This window comes from Alligator mississippiensis, chromosome 4 (assembly GCF_030867095.1).
Source record: "Alligator mississippiensis isolate rAllMis1 chromosome 4, rAllMis1, whole genome shotgun sequence".
NCBI classification, from domain to species: domain Eukaryota; kingdom Metazoa; phylum Chordata; order Crocodylia; family Alligatoridae; genus Alligator; species Alligator mississippiensis.
The window spans coordinates 207,480,861-207,501,539 of NC_081827.1; the positions used below are offsets into that span (position 1 = coordinate 207,480,861).

A 20,679-nucleotide genomic window follows, 5' to 3' on the forward strand; every position below is an offset into this window, starting at 1 on the left:
GAGAGAACATCTCCAAGAGACAAAAATTAAAGTTTTTTTTTTCCTTCAAAGCTGAAATATGAATGAGGATGTAACATATTTGAATTTTTCTTTCCAAAATTATCAACAAACCTATAAAGAATTGTCTAGAGACCTGGTAGAGGTCTATAAAGTTTGAAGTATAAATTTGAAGGGCAGGGACTTTTCATGGTAGGTCCTTGTAGAGCACAAGTCATGATTACTGGCACTTATATTAAAATTTACTTCAAATATGTCCTAGTTGCACTGGAACACAGGAAAGAAAATGTTTTTCTGTGACACTACAGTTCTGCATGCCTTGATCTCTAAAACTAAGGAAAACAAAAAGTTCTCTCAAACTTTTTAGCTGGTGGAGTACAATGAAAAATATTTAAATTTACATTATTTTCTATACAGAAAAAATGCACATATAAAATTAAAATGCGTACATATTTGCAAATATTACTGAAGAGATTCCAGATTTTGCATCAAATCTGTCATTTCTCAGTTTACTGTCAATCTACATAAATGTTGAAAACTTAAAATATGAATACTGAGTACTTTGGCAAAAGTATGTTATTACATGGCTTTCATGAGAACTGTTATCTGTTGTGCTGTAAAAAGGTTTGATTATCCTCATTAAACTGTCTGCATATATAAGCACCAGACAGCCTCTTTGCCAGGTGGCTTCCTGCATCTTTTTGGCATCCAAACACCCCATGAAAACTGAAGGATGAGCTTCAAGTGTTTTTTCTCTTCCTATATGACTGAGTTTCTGATTAATTCCAGTTGATAGTATGGAGGAACTCTTGTGCCAAGTCCAGTAAACTACACATGGAAGGTGGAGTACTTCCATCCATAATACCCTGCATTTGCTTTTCTTGATCCTCTTCACAAACATTTCTATTCCTTACACCTTTATTTCTGGGCCAACTATCCAATTCATGAAGCAAGCATTAATGAGTCACTGCTACCTTTGAAATGGGCCTTTTGCACTTGCGTGTCTTTATACCACTGAAAATATATCCTTTATTTCCATTATTTTTAGGAGAAAATTCAGCTTTAAAAAAAAAAAAATCAATCTAGAGTTATATTTCATATATGCCCATCATCAAGACATCTGTATACAGTAAAACAAAGCACCACTGTTTTATGAGATAAGATAATCAGAAAAATTCTAATCCTGTTTAGACTAGCTTGACACCAGATTAACTACAATGAAGTCCACAGAGTTGTTCCTGATATTCATGTTATTAAATAGCAGAATATGGCCACTCATAACATTTAAAATAAAAAAGAGGGATAGGTAGGTGGATGGAAAGACAGACAAACATTTTACTGTTGTATCACAGAAAGTTACCTTGACAAATGTGAGTTTACAAATACAAATACTGCTTTTTGTGTTTCTGATAGTTATTTCTCCATAATGTTCTATCCATCTCCTTCCACTAAGGATGTTATGTATGCAGGTTGTGACTTTGTTCCATGCATAGTGATCTCCATACCTGAGGATAAAGTTATGAAATAAATGGAAATGAAAATTAAGTTGCAACATTACTGACAAAGTGAAATTCAGCCATATTATCATATAAAAAATATCCCTCAAAACTGTTTGAAACAACAGTAAGTTGCTCACTGTAATTAAAGCTTCCATTTTAATTATGACTATTATTTCCTAATGCTAACCCTGAATCAGTTCATATGGGTGACATTCACCCCCATTGCAGCGGTCCAGTGAGCCATGAATGCCTGGCACTGTGTGAATTCTCAAAATGTTGGCCACTTTGTCCCGAATCAATTACTTCAATAGGATTTACTAAAATGTTATACTGTACTGGTGCTATAGTTACAATATATTGCTCTCAGATGCAATGGGAGCAAATATAAGAAAAATGAATCAAAAATGGAAAAAGAAAGTGGACAACAATAGATTAGTGGCATATTGCTCCCAACAGCATTAATAGGAGCACCACTTGCAAGTTAACAGATGCTATTCTTCTGCTCTATTTAGCCCTAGTGAGACCTTACCTAAAGTACTTTGCCCTGTTTGAACACTGCACTTTATGAAGGACAAATTAGAATAAGTCCAGCAAAAAGCAACAAACATGAATAGAGGTTTGAGAAACATGATTTTTAAGGAAAGGCTGGGACTATTTAGTTGGGAGAAGAAGAGAAGACTGAGGGGGTGATTTGATAACAGTCTTCAAATATCCCAGTGATGCTTATAAAGATGATGATGATAGATTATTTTGTTTGTCCAGAGGCAAGGGTGGATCCAGGATTTCCTAGAGGGGTTGCAGGAGCAGCAACCCATGTTGCAGGGGTGGCTGCTTCCCCTGTTCCCAGTTTCCTTCACTCCCCAAAGTGCAAGCAGACTGCTCAGAGGAAGCCTCTGGGGACTTTTAAAAATCCCTAAAGCACGTAAAAATCCTTCCTCCCTTCCCCTTTCAGCTCAGAGGCACACTCCCCTCCTCTTCCCTCACTTCCCCTGACTCCCACTGCTGTCTTCTCCATTGTTTTGGGGGGAAGAAGCTCCAGAGACAGTAGGGTTGAGCCAGGGGCTGGCTCAGCTGGGAAGGGGACAACAGAAACAGGGTGGTGGGAGAGTACTTGGCCTGACACCCTCCCAGGCCACCCTGTCCATCCCTACTGCCACTGTCCCCATCCCCAGCTCAATGAAGGTAGGAACAGCTCTGGTGCTTCCCCACCTTCGGGAGAGCAGAAAAAGGCAGTGGAGGGAGGAAATGGAGGGTGCAGAGGGCTGGTGAGAGGGGATGTCTTTGGGCAGGAAGGGGAAGGGAGAGGATTTTCAGCTGCTTTTGGGACTTCAGAAAGTCCTGGAGGCTCCTACGGTGTAGTGCAATCCAAAAGGGGGGATACAGCTGTGCCACAGCACCCACTCTGGATCCACTTCTGCTCACAAGGGCCAGAACAAGGTGCAATGGTCTAAACTGTGGTAAAAGGATGGATATTAGGAAGAACTTTCCACTATGAGGGTGGTTAAGTATTAGAACTGGCTCCCCAGAGAGGTTGTGGAATCTCCATCCTTGATAGTTTTTAAAATCAGGTTAGACAAACACTTGGCTGCAATGATTTAATCATGGATGATCCTGACTTGAGCAGAAGCGATGGACCAGATCACTGAGGACCACCCTTTTTGGCAGGTGTGCCACAAATTAAGGCCTGTATTCGCCTCATATGCCACCCCAAATTAGACAGCTTCCAGAGGTCCCTTCCAGTTCTACTTCAGCGTGATTTTAACTCTTATAACATGGGAGATTTGAGCAGGTAGTTAATATCTTGCCTGTTACTATGTTTCTGAGGTCTGTACACTTAATTACAAACCATTCAGAAGGAAGCAGTATAACCCAACATTAAACAAAGGAAACAAGACAGTAGCTTACTTTGGAAGAGTCACATTCAGTGCTCCAACTGGAAGAATTTCCATCGATTTCCCCCAGAACTTATTTTTCCATCTGATATCTAAATGAGAGTGGAAACTTTACAAAATTACAAAAAAACCCAAACTTTATTTGCACTGATTTATGGTATACCAGATCAATCTATGCTAGACCCGTTTTGAACAGAACAGTAGCCTGATCTGGAGAAAAGGGTTATACCAGATGAAAATCAGTCCTCCAACCAGTCAGAGAAACTAATACAGAAAAGCTAATACAGGTCTTAAAGTTTTTACACAAATAACACTGGCGATTATCATAATGCATCAGCTCATTTTAACACAAAGTGAAACACTTCAATACAGCAGTCAGCACCAACTTAACATTAAAAAAAAAAACACATTTAAAGTCCCAGATGGAAAACACACTAACATTTTTAGATGATAATTTTTATTTACATAAAATTGGATCTTTGTCCATTGAATTACAATATTTACCTTGCCAAAACACAAAATTCTTTGATTCACAGTGACAGGCAGAAATGGGTGGATGGTGGCTAACCTGAAAAAAAAAATAATGGAAGCGAAGAGTGGTTTAACACATACACAAAAAAGCTTTAGAATCAATACAACTACTATTTATGTAAAAGTTAAAACTAGAGGTACACCGATAGAGATGTTTTGGGCTGATATTGACAGCTGATTTTTAAAGAGGCTTATCAGCCAATACTGATCTGATTTCCAATACCCAGCGCAGCAGTTTGCAGAGCAGCATCCAGCTGGTATGTCTGTTGTGGTGAAAAGGGAGGAGGGAGGGAAGAGGGGGGCAGATTGAGTCCCCTGCGGTGAGGGAGGGAGTAGGGCTGGGGCAGACACTGCCCAGCCAGGGTGAGGCAGGGCATGGGAAAAAGCTGAGGCTCATCCAGGTGGTGTGGGGAGAGGGGGGAAGCACCTGCTGCTTCATGGGCCAGTGCTGGGAGGGGAGCTATGGGAGGGGCTGCAGCCACTCCAAAATTCACCATAGCCCCCCCCAACCTCCCCTCCTAATGCTGCCGCCCACCTTGCCCTGAGCACAGCCTGGCCCAGACCCTGCTTCGGCCCCAGCCCACAGCAGCAGCCTGTCCCACCCCAGCCCCACACAGATCTGGGGGCACATGCTCCCCATACACTCCATGGGTGCGCACAGCTGCAGGAACAGATCCCACCCCCAATGCCACCCAGACAAGTTGTGGCTCTGTCCCACATCCCGTCCCACTCTGGCTGGGCAGTGCCTGCCCCAGCCCCAGCCCCACTCCCTCCCTCCCTCACCGCAGGGGCCTCAATCTGCCCCCTTCATATCCCTTCCCTCTGCCCTCCCCTTCCACAACAACAGATTTACCAGCTGGACGCAGCTCTCCAAGCTGCCAGGCTGTGCTCCTTGACACCTATGTGCTGTGGCTGCAGCTGTGCGCATGCACGGGGTGTTTACTGGCCAATTTCTGATACAATTTTCTTTATACAAGTGCTGATCTGATATCGGACCAATGCATTGGTGCACCTCTAGTAAAGAGTGTTCAATAGTGTATATTGTTAGAAGAAACAACTAAACAAAGAACCTCAACATGATATTCTGACACTTTAAAGGAGATGGTTTATATGAATCCCTTTTGCTATACACACACACACGTATATATATTACACACACATATGTATACATGTACTGGCATTCAATAAATTTTTCAGTAGCAAACTTTCACTAGAAAATTAGGTCACTTTTGTAAAGAAATCAAAATCTATTTCTAAACTTTCTTTAGCAGTTACTTAGAAATAGATATTACCTGCTCTGAAAAAAATCGAAATCCTTTATCTTCTCTAATACATTCATAAGTCTCACCAAGCACTGGATTAAATGGCTTGCTTCCTGCTCTGAAGTAAGTGGAAGCATATCCGGAAGCTGCAAAGGCAGCTATAAGAACCTGTTAAAGAAAACAAAGAAGAGAAAATAATTGAAGATCCTTTAAGGTGTTCTCCCACATTGTTTAAGCATCAATGTGAATAATTTTTCCATTTAAAAGTACTTAATTTCCCTCTCATTTGGAAACAGTTTGTTTACTGTATGTATTTTACTTGTTTGTATTTTACTTGTTTACATGTTTGTATTTTAACAGTTACATATTGATAGAAAGCTGTCAATGTACCTAAAAGTAATGGAGGGGAAAAAAAAGCCTACAGCTTTCTATTTTCATGGTTTCTGGGCACTATACAAAATGCGAAACAATACAAAAGAATCAGGCTTCTTTCCTTAGCACTTGTTTAATAGCAGAAATTATGTTAGCTGACCTCTTCTGTACCAGTACTGTGACTTTTTGGTCAGCACTTACAAAAAGACTCATCTGAAAGTATTCAAGGCAACGTTTTGCTTGTATAATATTATGATTGTTTAATTGCAGATATCGCACTAGACAGCAGAATAAATTGCATCTGTTATCTTCTTTCTAAGATGTATAACAATGACAACTGCTTTATCCAAATATCCATTTTGAACTCGCCCAAGCCTGGATGAAGAATTGTTTTTTAGCATGCAGACGTCAAGCAGGGACATTAGAAGATCCAATGCCAGGTTAATCAAAAACTTCACAGCTATAGCCTTGTCTGCCAGAAAGCCATCAATAGTATTACTCTCTCCTTCCTAGTTTCTGTATGTTCTTGAGAAGTGGTGACTGCAGTAGGAAGGCACAGAGCACAGATACTGCTTGTGTGCAATCGGGTTGGAGTATTGCTGTAGACATGATGGTCCAGGATATGTATTCTTTTGTTTTTTGTGATATCTTTCATTTGGACCAACTGTATAGTTGGGGGAGAGAGAGCAGGACTTTGGGAACCATAATGTCATCAGTACCCAGATGATTTATCTGAAGTCTCCTGGCTTCCTAATCCTTGGAGAGAGAGTCTCACCAAAGTCCTGTGTGGGATTCCACATGATAGTCCTGGGAAGAATAAGTGAAAATCTGAGCCCTCGCATATGTGAAGTTGTGCTGTACTAAACTCCTTACCATGCGTTCGTAGGGGTCATCTGTTTCAGCAGCCTTGTCCAAGAGTTCACTGTATTCTAGTTCTTCACAAAGATGTTGCAAAGTATTGAGAGGTTCATTGAGCTCAACTGGCATGGACACTTTGGAGAGATCTTTACCAATATTATTTCTTAAAATATTCCACAGATTGATGTTACTGGTATCAGGACTGGGAGCTGGAAGACAAGTCCGTCGTCCATTCCTGAAGGCGCCTCCTGTCAGCTCACCATTGAGAACTGGAGGGAAAGTATATTACTGCATTGAAATAGCATTTTGAAAATAGTAAAATTCATTCATGGGACCAAAGTCACCACTGATGTAAGCAGATGCAATCTTACTATTATCAGCTGAGCTGTGTTTGCTTACACCTTCGGTAAATTTGGTTCATGATATGAAACAACATCAATTATTAGTCTTTTAAAAATATGGTGTTTACTTTGTCGGGATATGTTGTCAGTGACACTGGTATTGTCCTCAGATATGTTATCACTCACATCACTGATGTAAGATTCATCATCAGAAGCCTAAGGAAGAAAATAAATAAAAAATATCAAGTGTATAGTAAACACATGTAAGTTAGGCAAGAATATAATTAGAAAAACAAACGTTCAAAGAAAGTATCTCCAGCTTGGCAGATTTTAAACTAGATCTACCACCTGTATTTCAGTTTGCACATACAAAGAAACAAGCTCTAATAGCATAAAAAGAAGTGTTATATTCACTTTATTGTCCTAAATTCCAAATAACATAGACAAAAACCATTCAACCTCATTTTACCTAATACTCCAAATTAGATTCCCTCTTTACCCTCAGTTGGTCTGAGTCAAATCCCATCAAAGTTTCTCCCAGAGAGCAGATGGAGAGAAGAAATCCATGGCAGATGTTAGCCATGTTACTTAATGAATTACTAACGGAGCAAAAAATGCTGAAGTGATGAGTAATTTAAGAATGTATAAAAGATAAGAGAATAAAAGCTCATTAACTTCAGTGGGATTCAGTTCAAGCCAACCAGGCGAAGAGAGAGAAAACACCAATACACTTCATTTACACTTGTGTATGTGCCTCTCTCTCAGACTTCTACAACTTTCTCTTATGGTATGGACAACCATACCCTTTAATCACTTTGAAAATGGAAAGGAGACACTCAGGAGCATGCAAGAAACTCCGAGGTGCATGATACAAGCTGGGTAAATCACTGTAACTTTAAACCTGAACCAAACCAAGTTAAAGCTGTAACAATTTTGTTACATTTGTAACTCTATAGAATCATGAAGATGTAACAGTTACATCATAACAGCTTACATCCCTGCCATTTTTCATGTCTGTTTATACCCTTATCTGAATCTCTGATTAGAGATAGAACTATTGATACACAGCTAAAAGGTCTGGAATTTGCTTTCCCTGTTAAACCATCACAGCCCAAATGTGTTGACTTTAAGAGCAGAGAACAACTTATTCACTCCATTTTTTATTTACCCAAAATGATCAATCTTATGGAATGAAATGTGTTTTGGGAGCTTTGTTTTCATTTAATTTGACATTAGAACAAAGTGTATTTTTTTCAAATGTAGCATGCAGTTATTAAGAGTTTTGTACCCTGGTAGATTCTGTGCACTGAAAAAAATGAATACAAAAGAATTACTTCTGTCTTTTTAAATACCTATTGTTAACAACATGTGGATGATCACAGGAACTTTAAAATCAATACTTTAATCCAATTCGTAAATTATTTGATCCAAGATTTTTTTTCTTTCATTTTAAGTTACCACTGTCGCTGTTTCAGGGCTACCGTGCTTCCTTCATACACTTGTGCAATTAGAAACTTTTATATCTTCACTGAATCGATAAGGAAACACTAGTCCTTTTAGCAGGAAAGAGGTGCAAAGAGGTGATGTTAGATTAATATATATGTAATGTCTTCTGTTTTAACACCGGAACAGAACTCGCCTGATTTTATTCTAGTGAGTTTTACTTTCCGACTCTCATGAAAATGCACAATACCATGCAGTTTGCACTGCAAACACAACAGGAGAATGTTAATGTTTTGAAAAAGGAGATGTAAGACTCAATTCTGCAGGGTTGCTCTGTAAGAAGACCTGCAAGAGCAAGAGCTGTACCTACTGCAAGGAAGGTGTTTAAATCTGTTTTAAATTGATTCAAATTATTAATTTTGGGTTTAAGGTAGCAGCTATGGAAGAATCCACCTCAAGGAATTTGCCTGAAAAAAGGACTTGATAGAAAAGGATATTGATGCTCTTCATCAATGTGAATACAAACTGTAGTCGTAAGTGTTGAGGAGGTCACTAACATGTTATTTAGAAAGTTAAGTGTTTCAATTACAAGTTCTGCAAGAGCATTTATAGAAGGGTGTAATTAGCAACACATGATTATTCAAGAAGACAGCAGAAAGATTAGGGAAACTGGATAGCACAAATAATAGAAACACAAAATACGTTCCACATGTCACTTACACAAGAGGTAGTGAATTCTGCAGTGCAAACCCACATAATTCAATGTCAAAGCCCTGTTCAGGCAAATGAAAAAACTGGAGTTGGAGATTGTAGCTTTATTCTTAACTGTACTTAACTGCTTAAATTTGGATCAGCTCGAATGAGTGCCCAGGTCAGATATTTCCCCCAAATGACTTATCATCTTAAATCAATGGATCTTTTCCTTAAGATTCAATTTTCTAATAAGGACATACAACAAAATGTACTGTACTACTACACAATGATTCAAACTTTCCACGGTGCTCTCCATGAATTTCTCTTCCACAGATAGAAACATTTCCTAATTAGGTTGAAAATGTCATTTGGCAGTTGTAGTTTTCTGCTACTTGGTCTCAGAAGATTGCCAACTAGAAGGACATGACCCAGTACAATGACCTACCTCATTTTCTGAAGAGCTTGCTGATATAAGTACTTCCTGTGCATCAAAGAATTCAGAGACAGATTCAGACATAGAGAGCCTGCTCTCATTAGAAACTTGTTGGTTCAATGGGAGACTAACATGGATTTGTTCACCAGTCTGTAAACAAAATAAACACCAGGATATAAGATGTTATTTCTAGTTGAGCAGAACTATAAATCAGAAAGAGACAGTTTAGAAAAAAATAACACAAAGACCTTTTACTTGGGCCAACATTTCCCTAGATACTCGAGTACAGTTAACAAAAGAGACTGGGACTATTACACAATTAAATACAATCTGAATAATTACACAGCTGTAAAAATATGTTCCTTCATTTGAACCATATTCAACAGTAGTTATATGCAAGCTTCAGCAATGTAAATACTCATGAATCTGGATACTGCATCCAAAGAGACACCCTTTGTACCCTCTGTTATGCAGTTCCAAACCAATCTCAACCATGAACTCTAGATAAAGAGATTCCTGGGAAGGAGAAATCTTTTACAATATATAATTTTTCTCAGTACTGAAACTAGCTTTGATACACATACCAAAACAAAAAACCCTTATAAAATTGGGTAGTTATTTTTAATTATTATTCTCAACGCAAGGCCTCATTTCTGTAGTGATAATCACTTGATGTGCAATTATGATCAGAAGAGTGAGTACGGAAGTTTCTTATTCCATGTGCTTATTCCCTGGGTATGCTTCAAATCTTATTCATAATTGATGCCAAAACTGGAGCCAGCAGAGCTAAAGGGAAGGAGTTAGTTATGACTTCAATCAAAACAATTGTATAATAAGGGACAGACTATTATCCATCATCAGAAAACCCATGATAGATGTAAAAACTATTCAAGATGTATGCCTTAAATCACTTCATACTGGGCAAGGAGAGTGTAAGGTGTTGCTTCACTATGGCATGAATAAGAAGTCCTGTCCCAGACTCTTTGGAGACCTATTAAGATACATGTGGCCAACATGGTCTCTGAAGAAGATTCCCCATGCTGTGTAACTACCCAACCCCTACTCCGCAACCCTCTGGCACTAGGAGTCCTTTGAAGTCATGCTGCCAAGGCTTCCTTTACAACCAGTTGCCATCAAACTTCCTCTTAAAGGAGCTTTTCCCAGGCTGGAAAGACTACAGATTCTCCCATGCACAAACTACAGAAGTGCATATATGGTGTCCAGGACAAAAGCTTGCAGATTTGGGCCTACAAGCTGACTCCAAATTAAAATTCATGACTTACAGCATTTGATGGCTTATCACCACAGAAAAAGCTAGTTTTTTAGTGCTGTTTTATTAGCAAGCCATTAAAGTTTTAAGTTTCTTAATAAGCTAGAATTTTTTGGTTCTAATTAGTACAAGATAACAGAGCCTAAGACAGGTACTAAAAATATCAAAATAAATGAAACATTAAATATTTATTTCTGTTCCTGAGTCAACTTGATTAAAAAAATACTCTAGAGTGTATTTCCAGATGAGTAGCCTACCTTCTGTGGACACAAATGTCACCTGCTCAATGAATTGCTGAAACAAGTCTGAATAGTTGGGAGTAAAGCCGCTAACATTTCTGTATATTGTTATGGTTGCTGTTTTAGGGGGCTTTTTTTGCAGAAACAATTGAGTGTACACAGAGTATGGATTGTATTATAGCATGATCAGGAGGATTCATATTCGGAGCCTTAAACTTTTACAATTCAATGTAAGCAGGCCCCAGCTTACAAACTCCGTAGAATCAGATGATCAGATGCTTTTATACCAAAGCCTGCAGAAATAACTAAATAATGTCAATGATAACCAACAAAATAAAATAATCGGAGAAAAAGTCTCTGTTAAATTTTCACTCCAGACTATTATGCTTTGAAACTGCTGCATATGGCATCTCCAGATTTCCACCATGCTGAGCTCCTGTAAAATTCCATTTTTCCAAAAATAAACAAGAAAAATTAAGAACATTTCCTCCCTTTTTAATTCTTGGGAAAAAATTAGGAGGCAAATTGCATGTTAATTGAAATAGCTGATGCATAAAAAAAAAAAAAAAAACACGTTTCTGAATGGAAATGACCAATACAAAACATGGTGAAATACACACACCAGTAGCAGTGATGGAGAGTGACAACGTAAATTTATAACATATGTCTACCTACATTCAAATCTTCTCTTCTTGTAAGCCAAGGTGAATTGTCATTGATATAAATGCTCTTTGTTGACTGAGGACAGGGAACCAGGAAGGATCAAATCTTGCAAAGGCTTAATACCACTATGATGCTTACTTTGGCTAGGGACTGACATTCAAGAAGCCGGAGCCTGAATTGATTCAGTCTTTGAAGATTACGCTAACCCACCTAGACTGAACCAGGTTGCAACCGTAGAGACATTCCCTCTGGACCGAGGAAATGCAAGCACATGCCTGCAGCCACTCAGGCCAGGAGCCGGGGGGGGAGGGGGGGGCACTAGAGCAGCCCTCAGCTGCAGAGAAGCTGCGATGGGGGGGCATGGCCAGGCCCGGCGGTAGCCTGAAGTGAACAGGTCAGGGAGGGGGTTGAATTAATACATGTCCCATGGACTGGAGCCAGGGTCCACCAGGCACTCCCCACCCTCACTGCTGCAGTGGCAGGGGCACAGCCAGATGCTGGCCGGCATGGCATGCTGAGGCAGAGGGGGCAGGGAGGTGGGTAATTCCCCCTCTGCCCCCGGTGGACTGCAGTGGGTTCTGCCCAATCTGATGGCCACTCACTCCCTGCATGGGGCAAGTGGCAAGATAAGCCCCCTCCTGCCCACTCTGCCAGATGCCAGAGGGAGGGAGGAATAACTCCTCTCCCTGCCCCACTGCCTAAGGGGCCATGCCAGCTGGACTCTGATCGCACCCGTACCCTGCCACTGAAGCTGCAAGTGAGGAGTGACCATGGCCCCTGCCATGGTGTCTGAGGAGCACGAGCCTCTTCTTGGTGGGAGGGCCACAAGCTGGGGTCAGAGCTGCTACAGACTGTGCTCGGAGGGGACCATAGCCCCCCAAAACCCACCAGCACTGCTACTCCCCTCCGCATAGTCTGCAGCAGCTTTTGTCGCCTTGAAGTTACGGCCCCCTGCTGAGAAGAGACTTGCGCTCTGGGACTCCATGACAGGGACTGCTCCCCCTGTCACTGCTCCACTGGCAGGGCAGAACAGGGCAGGGGCAGAGCCTGGCCGGCACAAACCCTTGGGCGGGGAGAGCAGGCAGGGAGTGGGGTTCCCTCCTGCATCTGGCAGAGGGGGCAAGAGAGGGCTTATCCTGCTATTTGCCCGATGCATGGAGCAAGTAGCAGGAGTCAGGGCAGGCAGGCCTCAATGTGGTTTCCCAGGAGCAGAGGGGGGAAAAACCCAGCTCCCTGCCCTCTCCCCCTGCCTATGGGGCCATTCCAACCAGCCATTGGAGTGCCCTGCCCCTGCCCTGCCATTGGAGTGGTGAGGGGGGAGCAACCATGATGGGGGCATTAGCCCCTGTCATGTTGTCCTGCATGAAAGCCTCTTCCCAGTAGGGGGGGGGGCCACACTGTGATGTGGGGAAAGCTGCTGTGGACTATGTGGGGGGAGTGGCAGGGCAGCAGTGCTAGGGGAATTTGGGGTGCTATGGCCCCCTCCAAGCCCTGTTGCCACCACTCACCCCTCACAGTCCGTGGCAGCTCAGACCCCCACTTGTGGTGCCCCCCACCAGGAAGAGGCTCATGCTCCCCCAGACACCATGGAAGGGGCTGCTCCCCTGTCAGGGCCCTGCCCCCTCGCCACTGCAGTGGTAGGGCAGGGGTGCGACCAGAACCTGGTCAGCACGGCCCCTTAGGCGAGGGGGAGGGAGAGGGGTTATTTCTCCCTTCAGCGTCTGGTGGAGGCAGCAGGAGTGGGCTCATCCCACCGCTTGCCCCAGGCAGGGAGCGAGCAGCGGTGGCAGTTGGGGCAGACAGGCCCCGCTGCGGTCTCCTAGGGGCATAAGGAAGAATAACCCTCCTCCCTACCTCCCCCACCCCCTGGGGTCCACGCTGGCCGGCATCTGGCCATGGCCCTGCGGCTGCAGCAGTGAATGGGGAGTGCCAGATGGACCTCAGTTTGGGTCCATGGGACAGGGATGGGGGAATTAAACCCCTACCCTGGCCAGTTCACTCCAGACTACTGTCAGGGCTGGCCACACCCCCACTGCTGGAGCAGCCAGCGGAGAAATGCAGGTCTGTGCTGGTGAGACAGGGGAGAGAGGGGGGAAATGAACCTCTTCCCTGCTCCCTTCCAGAGCCATGGTCTGGCCAGGCCCCCACCCCTGCCTGTCCCTGCTATGACTGGGGAGCAGAGGGGTGGGACCAGCCCTGCTCCACTGGAGCAGAGAGCAGAGTCCAGAGAGCATGCTGGGGGCTCTGGTTTAACTTAAACCAGGAAGGGGTCTGGGACAGAAGCTGCATAAACCGGTTTGAGCTTAATCAGTTAAGTCTGATACTACATTCAAGCAGGTTTATCTCAAACCAGTTTCAGCCATTCTGAAACTCATTTATGTGCACTGAAATTATTTTCTGTTACAGGTTTAAGCCAGTATCTGATCACTTAAATCGGTTTATGTGTAATGTCTGTCCCTAGCCTTCATAAAATGATCCTCCTGACTTCAATGTGACCACTCAGTAGTAAGCAACAGGCCCTATAAGCTCTCATACACTAAACTGTTTCTACCGCTTCTGCAAGAAACCAAGATACAGTAGTTTTCAGCTACTTGTCTGGTTATATACGAATACAATAGAACCTCACTAATTCCCACTTCAATAATCCACTCACCCAATAATTCATATTTAAAATCTGTGGTCTTTTCCTGCTTCTCTGCAGAGATTCAAGAACAGAGCTCTCCAGTGAGATCTAACATTGGTAAAACTTCACTGACCTCACTAGTGATACTATAGAATCTATACTCCATACTTTTCATGTAGTCATGTGCTTTTCACTTACTTGTCTGTTTTCAAGATTTAATAATTTGCAAAGGGTCTCTCAGTTATTAGTGAGAATTAGCAAGGTTTGATTGTACTCTAAATCCATTAAAGGCCAAAATCTTACCTCATCAGGACTAGGGATAATATTTACACTGACAACCTGATCACAAATAACAGACTCTGAATGTATTCTGTTCAAGCGACTCCTTAGTTCAGCATTCTGGTTGAGAGCCTTAAAATAAAAATTGGACATTTAATTTCAAATTAAAAAGCAAGCATAAAACAAAGCAAGCACAAAGCGTCTGAGCTATATATTTTCCAGAGGTTGCCTAATGAATTACAGTATCTCCTTAGCTGTATTTTTATAAAACGATCCATTTGTAGATCTTTCAAACCATTCAAACCATCAGGTATCCAAGTTTTTACTTTGTTTTTCTTTCTTTCTTTGAACCATGATTCTTTTTTCATAATAAAACAGTAATATTCTGCCCTTTCTAACATTTGCCTAGCTCAAAGCATTTGACAGAAATGTCAGTAGACTATGCACATTTTGGAAAAAGGAAGTAAATGCAGTATGGAAGAATGAAACTAAATCATACTACTACAACGAAATCTCCAAATGCCAAAAGAGGTAATGCTTATATTGCAGCTGAGGTACATACTGAACTACCACTCTGAAGAGTCAGCCAAAGGGAACAGCTAACTCTCAAGCAAAAAGACAGAAGTGTTGTGATAACATTTTTAATTTGTGCACAGCAAGTCACAGTTGCAAAACACACACAGAAGAACACAAGGTGAGCAAAGTCCTTTACTTTAGACAGATTCTTAATCCACGGGGAATACAATCTAAATAGACAGTGAGCATGTCTACACAAGATGATATGTAGCCATAGTGATGAGCTATGGCGATATAGCTTGTTACTATGGTGACATAGAGGTAGTGGGCACAAATCATGACACAGCATCTAAAAATAACCATGTGCTGTCAGGACTGCACAGTACCGGTGGGTACTACATCAAGTAGTAAATGACTGTGCAGTATCAAATGTGCAGTCAGAGGCACATATAGATGTGCCCAGTAAGTAGACAAAGGGTGCGTCCAGATGAGCGCAGTTGTGCAGTATGTGGTGCTGCAAACATGTCTGCAGTGCCACATACCGCACAGTATGGTGTTCTGCAAGGGCGCACTGTTCAAGCATAGGCTGCTCCTGTTTTTTTTCCTGTGGAAAAAAAGACCAGAGCAGCACATGCTTGGGCAGCATGCGCTGCTGAAAAGCAGAGCCGAGCTGCCCAGAGCTGTGCGATGGCTGCCAGCCAGGCTCCATCCAGCAGGACTGCTGGAGCTGCAGCCCCGGGAGGCCCCCAGGACCCCAGGTAAGGCTCCTGGGGCTAGCACAGTGCTGGTCTCAGCCTCCCCTACTGCTCCCAGGGGAACTTGCGCACATGGCACGGGCATTCCCCAGGGACAAGTAGCGTCAGTGCAACATGCACTGCCGCTACTTGTCCCCGGGGAACTAAGCGTCCATGCATGTCTGGACGCATCCAAAGAGTGCATACAAGCATTACATTTAGATTGCCCTAACCAAGCTTAGGGTGATCCTAAATGCCTCAGTATGCAAGCATTCATGGGGCTTAGGTCACCCAAAAAATGAAGTGCCATATTTAAAGTTGATTCCTGTCAGATTAGAGCTAACTTTGGATCAGTGTGGGTTACCCTGAACTAAAATGGGTTAACCTGACATAATGAATGTGTGCACACATCCCCAGCAAAACCCAGGGGCTGGGAAAGAGCAGCCACTCTCCACAGCCTTGGGGCCACACTTATTTCACTACTCCCCATCTCCCCCAAGGACCCTGACCAGACTATTTTCCCCTCTGATTGGGCACCCCTGCCCAGATATGACTGTACCCCTCCCCAAACCCACCACCCTGCACTCCCCCTCCCACTTGCCTCCAGCTGCCTGTGTGCCGCTCCCTATGTCCAGAACAGTACAGATGTGTTAGCACCGCACTGTCTGATTCAATAATTTAACTGCATAGACATGTTCCTGGTATATGAATCTGAGCTGCTCTCTAGTGTCCCAAACAGAGGTCGATTTTTTCAGTAAGCACAATTTTTTCAAAAAAGGTTCAATGGAATTTGAGTGATGCAACATTAGTACTAGTTGTATATGATTTGTTGCCATTGTTGTTTTCTATTTCCAACATTTTGTTATGCTGTAACTAAACAAAACAAAAGGAATACAGATATGTATATTTTAAAGGATCAAATGAATGATGGACTGTATTTTCTACAAGTTCCTACAACTGTGTTTTCCTTATGATGAGAATTCCCAGGATCTCTTAACTAAATCATATTAGCTCCTGATAATTAGCGCGCGTCAAGTCTCTTGTGAACTGTGATATATGCTTTTAATTTTAACAGTGTTCCACTGAACAATATTTGATATTTTAACATGGGGATCCATTTATCTCACATTTTGCAATGAATGCAGATTTACCAAAACATACTCCTTGTCCTGGACTTTGTACAACAGCAGCCGTTCTATAATATTACACCTCTTTGCACATTTTTGTCTCTTACAATGTCCCTTGTTTATGGCCTTTCCAATTCCCTAACTCTTAAAACTCTAGTAAACGATCTCCATTTGTGCCCGTCTTATTGCACATTCAGCAAAAAACAACCACAAAACCCCACATTTAGACATCTCTACCAGCTCATTTATTTCAATAATTATTTTAAAATTACTCACCTTATTACAAATAGCCCTATTCCAGCTTTCCTCAAATACCTTCTCACGTTGCTACTCTCCCATTCTATTTCCTTGTCTAGAACTGGCTTCATCTCAGTTTCTACAGTACAGCATGGTCTACTTGTATCCATGTCTCAATTACTGTTTCTCATTTCAAATATCAGATAAAATATATATTTCCTCTACTACATGTACTTCTTTGATTTCTTTCCAAGCAGGCTACACCTTTTTATTCCAGTTTTGTCTCCCCACACTTCTCAAAATTGACAACTCAGATATGCATCAAAACAAGTTACAATCATTCTTCTGAAACACCACTGTGGCCAACAAGAAAGATAAACTTTCAACTTGACTGTGGCCACGTCCGTCTCTGACACTATTCGATGATGACTGCTATTTTCTTCCTAACAGTCAACAGACAACAAGAATCTCTTTCTGCACTGAAGTCAATAGGAATAGCACTGGAGTTAGCAATGTTAAGAACAATTCTCATTAAAAAAAACAAAACAAAACAAAACAGTGTATTTTAACTTAATTTGCAGCTCCTTTAAAATCACCAGCCAGCTTTCAAGACTTTCAATTAAGATAAATTATGTCCACTTTCCAAAGAAAATGCACTTCTCTGATCACTAGCCTTTTACCCTCACTCTTTTGGTTTTTACTTTCACACTAGACCAGAGATTCTAAAAATCTTATGGGACAGCTCCCCTCCACCAGTACCTAAGTTTCTTTTCACTGATCTAGCCAGAACCCTCCTTCATATTTAGCAATATAAGATCAGAGCTGCTATGACTCCCAGGCTAAGAACCCAGCCTTCTTCTCCTCTACATGTGTATTTCAGGGCTCGTAACTACTCCGCTATAGGACAGTACTTATCACAGACAGTACAATCCTACAGAAGAGTTCATTCATTTACTGTGTCCTTATATGGGCACATGTGTAAATAGTGACACTTTACTGTTGAGCTAATTTGTCAGCTCCAAGGTAAAATGCACATGTAGATGCACCCAATATGAAGGAATCCTTTTATAGAACAGATTGTTGTTTAATACCTGGAAATTATCATTTGAAAAAGCTATATAAATTCCCTGTGGCTTGCAATTTGGCATATAACAGCACTTTAAAAAATATTCATTGTCCAGGTTTCAAAGCAATGAAGAATTTTTGGGCATGCTGTGTCTGTCTGTTTTAGAAATGTGTTTTGTTGCCCTCCATGATAGTATCAGAGAACTCTGCATGTTAATTACATTGCCAACAGACAAGTCTCTAGTAGATTTCAAGGTGTCTTTGTCTCTTCTTTCTTTTCAGGGGCCAGAAAAACTTTACTTTGACTTTTTCAATGTAAGTGGGGGGGGGGTTTACGTATGGGTTTTCTGGAGAAAGGAGCAGGGAAGTGGGGGACAGCAGAACCAGAAAAGGAAAGGGAACAAGGTTTGTTCTGAATTCTGGTCATAGTGAAAAAACGACGGTGGGCTTTCACTCTACCAATAGTAAGAACAACTGCCCTGACCTCCTGCATGACAAAAATGGAAGTACAAACAATACCTGAAATGGAGCTATAAACAGAAAATCACTGACACTGTTACATTAAGGGGAAACACAAGACAAATATACACACACTCAGGATGCAAGGGGGTATATTCTCCAAGTGCATCCATATACCCTATTCAGACCAAACTGATACATTTGGAGTGTGTTCACTCTTATTCAAAGAATACACTAATGCCAATGGAATTCAATTGACAGCTAATATTTGTTATCGTTTTTTAAGAATTAACCAAACCTAGTTTATATCTGTGCATACATATATATATATATATATATATATAGCATGTTCTATAAAAAGAGATATACACAAAAGGGTTGAACTCAGGGTTACAGTATGTTGTGCACTGCTGCCTCTTTTCCCACAACATGAATTGCCAGTTACTTGAGAGATGACCTGTATATATATGTAAGAGATCACCACTAGGACTTGGAATCTAATTTCATTTCCATGTTCTCTCCACCAGCCACAAGTTTACTCCTTTATAACTATGACTTTTAGATAGATGTCTATATTCTTTAAACTAAAGTTACAGGCCATCAATCCATTTCACATTTTAAAAAAACCTTTTAAAAGTTGCAATTGGTTTGAGTTAGACATAGATCAGTGATCAAGATAAGCAGCACTTTCTCTACCTTCTCTTGTCTTCTTATCTTTATTTAGAACAATTACTTGGTTATAGTTAGGAAATCATGTGTAAATTTAGGTAGATTATTTGTTTTTAAGTTTACACATACTTAAAAAACAAACAAACAAAAAATGAACAGATCTAATGCTCCCTGACAGTCCATTTTCCTTCAGACCAGTGGAAACAGCCAGAAAAGTCCTTCAAGGACTATCCAAACTATCATTAGGGCTCTCTGACCATGAATTCAAAGTGTGGGATTATTTTGCAACCTGAGAAACTATGTCAGAAGGAACTTGCTTTCCTATCCCTGCATTACAAAACTTAACCTGCTTTTAGAATGGTATCTTTGTTCAAGTGTAATGCCTAATAACCTGAGAAGAATTCAAGGTAAGGTTTGTAATCAGTATTGGCCAAACTGTTGTCTTCTACTGAAGCCAATGTAAAGTTCCCTTTAATAGGAATAGAAGTTGGCCAACATAGAGTGTTTTTTCAAGAATACTACCTTTAAGTTATACATGCAATAGGTGGTAAAACTCAAACAATTACACTTTTTAATATATGTTTATGGAAGGGCTTGAACTGCAGAAAGTCTAATCTCTGCATTTTAAAATATGTTGTCAATGATAATTTTTGCAGTTCAAATCATGAGTAACAGAGTAACAAGTTAATGGTATTCTCATCAGTTTTAAATTAATTTAGGAAAACTGAAAAATCTCTTTGAATAGGCTGAACATGTCTTTAATTGTTTCTAATATTTATCTTGTTCTTATATAAAACCTCATACTTTAGCTTTATATAGACAAATGCAATGAAAGTACAGAGGGAAGTAAACTTCAGCTTTTGCATCTAAATTTTTCTTTGCACACATTCAGGTTATTTCTGCACGCTAACGTATTGTCAACAGAAGGCGTTTCAAAACAGGGAAGCAGGTTAAGCCTTTAGCCGTATGGCTAAATTCAGAACGGCATCCACTATATTTTACTGGATAAGTATAATGAAAAAAATAATTGGCTGCAACATTTGGAATTTTTCCTACCATCTCTGGAAGTGGCAAAAGCTTAACAAAAATAAAGGCATTTGGCAGGTCACAGAACACAACATACATTTGAAATAAAAGCAAGAGCATACCTGAGAAAGCGACTGTCGGAGATGTGCTATTTGTGCATTGTGGCCGGTAACATCCTGTTCTGAAACAATCTGCTTAAGCTTCTCCTTCTCTATAGCTATGCTGTTAAAGGCAGACTTCAAAAGAGAATGCACTGGGGAAAAGAAAAAAAGATATTTACTGAGATAGTGTTGCACATTACATGCAATATTTCAGTAATGGAAATTATGAGGCGGTACTAAGGAGCTGGCAGAGAAAGGGGTCAACCTTACCGAGAAGCTGGGAGAAAAGAGCCCCCCAATTACTTAGTAGAACCTTTCATCCCATGATTATATAAAAAAGAAACTAAGGC

General features: G+C 41.1%; 1 protein-coding gene across 4 annotated transcripts in view; it reads right to left on the bottom strand.

The window, feature by feature from the left end:
• OSBPL6 (oxysterol binding protein like 6) overlaps positions 1-20,679 on the bottom strand; it is a 208,883-nt gene that overhangs the window by 17,087 nt on the left and 171,117 nt on the right. For all 4 annotated transcript variants that reach the window (XM_059727248.1, XM_059727246.1, XM_059727247.1 and 1 more), the window contains 9 exons: positions 20,351-20,481; positions 14,420-14,527; positions 9,334-9,471; positions 6,881-6,968; positions 6,427-6,680; positions 5,212-5,349; positions 3,893-3,956; positions 3,402-3,480; positions 1,358-1,502 (listed from right to left, as the gene is read on the bottom strand). In XM_059727248.1, the coding sequence (XP_059583231.1) occupies positions 1,358-1,502; positions 3,402-3,480; positions 3,893-3,956; positions 5,212-5,349; positions 6,427-6,680; positions 6,881-6,968; positions 9,334-9,471; positions 14,420-14,527; positions 20,351-20,481 (1,145 nt within the window). The remainder of the gene's footprint in view (positions 1-1,357; positions 1,503-3,401; positions 3,481-3,892; positions 3,957-5,211; positions 5,350-6,426; positions 6,681-6,880; positions 6,969-9,333; positions 9,472-14,419; positions 14,528-20,350; positions 20,482-20,679) is intronic.